Source organism: Microtus ochrogaster, unplaced genomic scaffold (assembly GCF_000317375.1).
Source record: "Microtus ochrogaster isolate Prairie Vole_2 unplaced genomic scaffold, MicOch1.0 UNK139, whole genome shotgun sequence".
Taxonomy (NCBI): Eukaryota; Metazoa; Chordata; class Mammalia; order Rodentia; family Cricetidae; genus Microtus; species Microtus ochrogaster.
Genome location: NW_004949237.1, coordinates 286,946 through 291,723, shown reverse-complemented (window position 1 = coordinate 291,723; position 4,778 = coordinate 286,946). Strand labels below are relative to the sequence as shown.

The 4,778-nt window shown below is 37.0% G+C and overlaps 1 protein-coding gene across 1 annotated transcript in view; it reads left to right on the top strand.

Annotated features, from left to right (window-relative positions):
* Positions 1-847: 847 nt before the first annotated feature.
* LOC102000240 (binder of sperm protein homolog 2-like) overlaps positions 848-4,778 on the top strand; it is a 7,596-nt gene continuing 3,665 nt past the window's right edge. Inside the window, exons 1-2 of the mRNA XM_013355493.1 lie at positions 848-929; positions 4,077-4,109. Coding sequence (XP_013210947.1) covers positions 872-929; positions 4,077-4,109 — 91 coding nt within the window. The 5' untranslated portion in view covers positions 848-871. The remainder of the gene's footprint in view (positions 930-4,076; positions 4,110-4,778) is intronic.

Genomic DNA, 4,778 nt, shown 5'->3' with positions numbered 1-4,778 from the left:
TTCATGAATAATCAGGAACATATTTGCCATGTCACTGGGAGAAGTTATGATCATTATAAAGAGGATTAGAAGAATACTTTTTAACAAAGAAGGAAAGATATAAATAATCCAAGAATGAACGAACTCTCAGACACAAATATCACTCTATAAATAAGAGATATGGGAAAGAACCTCTTATTCTCAGAAAAGTATATATATATATATATATATATGGATTATGACAGTTCTAGTTCAAAACTGTGTTATGATAGAAAATAAGTAACTTTAAACAGTACCAATTTCTCTCCCAAATTAGACTCCAAATGCAAAAGCAACACTTCAGAGTCACTAGGATGGCAAAGATTGAAAAGAGAAAATAAATTTTGTCTTTTGGTTTGCTATCTCCTGGTTTTCTATTCATATACAATGAGTTGTTCTGTAATTGAGCAAAGTCAATAATTTTAAATGAAAATATGGGTATTACTTTACTGTCCATGTCTCAAAGAGAAAAGGATAGAGATTAAAGATAACAAAGTGAAAATTTTTCAGATTGGCTGTCTTTTTTGCAAAGCCAAATCCCCCCAAAAGGCAACACTTTTAGAATGACACCATGGAACACATTCTAAGATAGACATTGAGTCACTCTACATTTAGGACAAAAAGATTTCACTGTGTCTGAGAGTTCATTCATTCTTGAATTATTTATATCTTTCCTTCTTTGTTAAAAAGTATTCTTCTAGTCCTCTTTATAATGATAACTTTTCCCAGTGGCATGGCAAATATGTGGAGGAAGTATGTGTAAGCAGACAGAGTAGGAGGAGCAGAAAGGGAGAGTATAAAGTCAGAGGCAAGGTTTGTTCCTGTGTGTGCCATCTGCAGGCAACTGGAAGTGATGAGACATCTTGTGGGCTTGCTGTTATTAGCTGTCTGCATGTATGGACTGGATGCAGGTGAGGTGGAAAAGGCAGGGTGAGAGTTGAAGGGGAAGAGTCCAGAGCTAGTAAGGACTGAAAAATGCTGACCACCCAAGGTCCAGTTGAAAGGCAGAAGGAGGGAGAAGATGAGCAAAGAAGTCAGGACCGCAAGGGGTTGGTCCACCAACTGAGGCAGTGTGCCTGTTCTAATGGGAGCTCACCAAATCCAGTTGGACTGGGTCTGAATGAGCATGTAATCAAACCGGACTCTCTGATTGTGCCTAACAATGGGGGCCGACTAATAAGCCATTGATAAAGGCACTGGGACTTGTTTTTACGGCATGTTCTGGCTTTGGGGGACCCTAGTCTATATGGATGCACAGCTCCCTAGGCCTGGATGTGGGGGGAAGAGCCTTGGACTTCCCACAGGGCAGGGTTCCCTGCCCTCTTTCAAGCAGGGTGGGAGAGGGAGGAGGGGATGTGGGGGAGCCGGAGGGGATTGGGAGGAGGAAGGAAGGAAGGAAGTGTAAATAATTGAATGGAAAAATAAATAAAAAATTAAATTAAAATAAATAAAATAAAAATTAAAAAAAAAGAAATGCTGACAATCAACTGTTCATAATAGCTTTTCAGTCTAGCAAATCGAGAGCAGAGAGTCATGGATTCTACTTGTGTTCTTCCCCTCCTTGGTTGAGTGAGCACAGAACAGAAGATTTTACCTGTGAAAGGGCCTCAGTATCAGTAGTTACACAGCAATAAAAAATTTTCATAAAAGGGGAATGCTATGATGGATTGATTTAGAAATTTCTGCAAAGTCTGTTGCTAAAGAAGCAAGGTTTAAAATAAATAGATATGGCCCCAGATATTCTTTGCATCACAGTAATTTATTAATGCATTCTTAGCTGGCTATTCACTGAAAGTATCTGTTTCATGTGTTGAAAGTATAAGTTTCAAATACACATGACACGGGTTGCCAGTGGGGCAGATGTTAGGGTGAGTGGAATCAGATTCAGATTTGTAGGAAGAAATTTCATCTTGATTCCTTATATAAGTCACTTGAAATTTGAACTACATGAATGGCATCCTCAGGAAACAAGGAAATGGAATGTAGAGCAAGGGGTCTCATCTTACAGTGTAGTTGTGAGGGTCAATCAGGAACAGTAGAGGACTTCCTTAGAGTGGTCAGCATCCTGCAACTATGTTCACAGGAATAGAGTGCTACAGAAAGTTGGGCTTTTCCTGCATTGCAGCTTGAAAAAATGCAGAGCATTAGATGGGGTACCCTGCATCTAATGAAGAGAGAGAATGTTTAGTTGTTGTACTAGTATGTTTTAAAGAAGTCTCACGTAGCCCAAGTAAATCTCATGTTCACTAGGTAAACAAAGATAGGCTTGAACTAATGATCTTTCAGCTTCTATCTCCTGAGTGCTGAGATACAGACAAATGTCATCATCCCTACTCAATTTATATGTTGTTGAGATAAAGCCAAGACTTTTGTATGTGCTATTCAAGCACTCAACCAACTAAGACATATTCTCAGCTCTTAGATAAGATTAAAATTTTTGTTGGTACCAAAGGTTTAAAGGAAATAAGAATAATCCAAGCTAGAACGCAATCAGTAAAGATGCCAATTATATGATTGTAAATCTCAATAAATTTTGTGTAGGAGAAAGAAAAGCAATGCAAGATAAAATATACTCAGTTGAGAAGTGACATTCACTCATTTTGGTTAAGATGGTCACATGGCTTAATATTGTATCTTTATTTTATTCCCCAACATTCTCAAGTGCTCTTTGCAGTGTCTTGCTATATCACAGTCTGAGTAAGTTCTCTAAGGTTATTATTTACATTCGTACTGTTCACATCCAGTGCAGAAATAGCCTGGCTACCAGGATTCTTTTGATTAGTTTTATAATTAGCATGCAAAATAATGGTTTTAATTAACTATAGAGTTTCTCTCATATGAATTTGTATGAGATATAAATTATAAGGCATCTAAGCATAAAGTATGGTTTTAATGTATAAGCCCTGTGAGGTATAAAGTTAGCTATATGACAAATGTATGCACTCTCTATAAAGCATCATTTTCCCTGTAGTCTCACTTGCATTCTTTGCTTTTACTGATCTTATTCCATCTCTAGCCTCCTGTGTCCCTCTGCCCTCTTCTGTAGCTCTCCTTCCTCCCTTCAGTAGACTTCTTTCTGATTTCAGGTCACATATAATCTGGGTGATGATTAATTATGCCAACCAACTTGATAGGATCTACAACCATATAGGAGACAAGATTATGGACATATCTGTGAGAAATCATCTAGATTATGCTAACCTAGGCACGCTTGTAAGAAATTATCTTGGTTAGCTTATTTTAAGTGGTATATACCCTTAAAGTAGATGGCACCGATTTACTGGTTTGAGTTATAGACTTTATAAAATGAGAATGGTAACTAAGCACAAAAATCCAGCTCCTTCTGTTTCACAATTGTGGATCCAATGTGACCAATATAATTTATAGATATAGAAATATGTCGCTACATATATATGAGAGAAAAATAGTATTTGTTTTTGTAGAAGGAATTGCTTAATCCATTTTCCTTCAAGTGAAATAATTTCAGCCCCAGATCTGTACCCAAAAGAAATACTCATAAATTTATGTACTCATAAAGAAATGCTGTATCAATCACATTTTCCCACAAGTATCTATCGAATTTTAAGTTAGAACCAACTGAACATAAGTGCTTAAAAACAATCCCAATCCAAATTTACCTGAAAACCCTTCTTACTTTTGCCTTCACTTTTTCCCCTTGCCCTAGGTCCCTTACATATGACTAACATTTACTATGACACCAGGAATCTTCCTACAATGTTCTGCTAATTCCCAGTAAATGCCATTGCTCTTCAGAGATATTTTTCTGAGTTGAAATCTGTTGAACAACAATAAGTAGGAGGAATTTGAATTGTACTTAATATTGTAAATGACTCTAACCTACACCAGGGAAGATATCTGGAAGAGTAAGAGCTCAATCTGAAGTGTGGTTTTTCATAGTTTGACGTGACATTTCCTGGGTAGATATGCAGCCCCAACTTGATGTGGCATTGCAGAATGTTGCTGTGCATTTCATAGTTATTCTGCGTATGTATTTTTAGGAGGTGGCTTACATTTTGTCCATTATTTCTGTCTTTCAGAACTGACCTCTCATTTACATCCCCCCAAACAAGGTAAGACAGCCAACTCTATTGGACAGACTCTCAAATGTCAGCCTCCAACCCTTAAAAGCCATTTTTTAAGTTCTTGCACTTTTTTTCATGTAGCTTTTCCTTGAATTATTATTCTGATATGAGGGCTCCCCCAGGTCACAGCAGACAAATATCAAAAGTACAATTCAGTAACCAATTCCTAGTCACTAAAAAAAATGCTTTCTTCTCCATTGGGACTAATATAAGAGAATGTAAATTCCTTTATTTTGTTTTTTCCTTTTTCATTAACAAATAATAATTATCATGTAGACAGTTAAACAATGTTTGGATGTATATTCACACCGAGTGGTTAAATCAAAGTAATTAATATAAATCATTACAACATGAATTTTTAATGGTCAGAGCATAAGCCACCTGAAGCTATTTCTTATTCTAAGAACTAGAGAATAAGTAGTTAGTAAGCGGAGTTGGGTTAGTGATTAAAAGTGTGCCATTCAGCACGGAGCAATACATTGGAAAAAGTCACAGTTTTACTATTGCTGCAAACAGGACAAAGAAAATGCTGAGGATGAGGAAGAAAAATAGGAGAGGTGAAGAGGGAAAAGAAGGAGAAAGAGGAAGAAAAGGGGAAGAAGCAGAAGAGGAAGGAGGAGGAGAAAAGGGAGGGAGAAGGGGGGAAGAGAGAGAGAG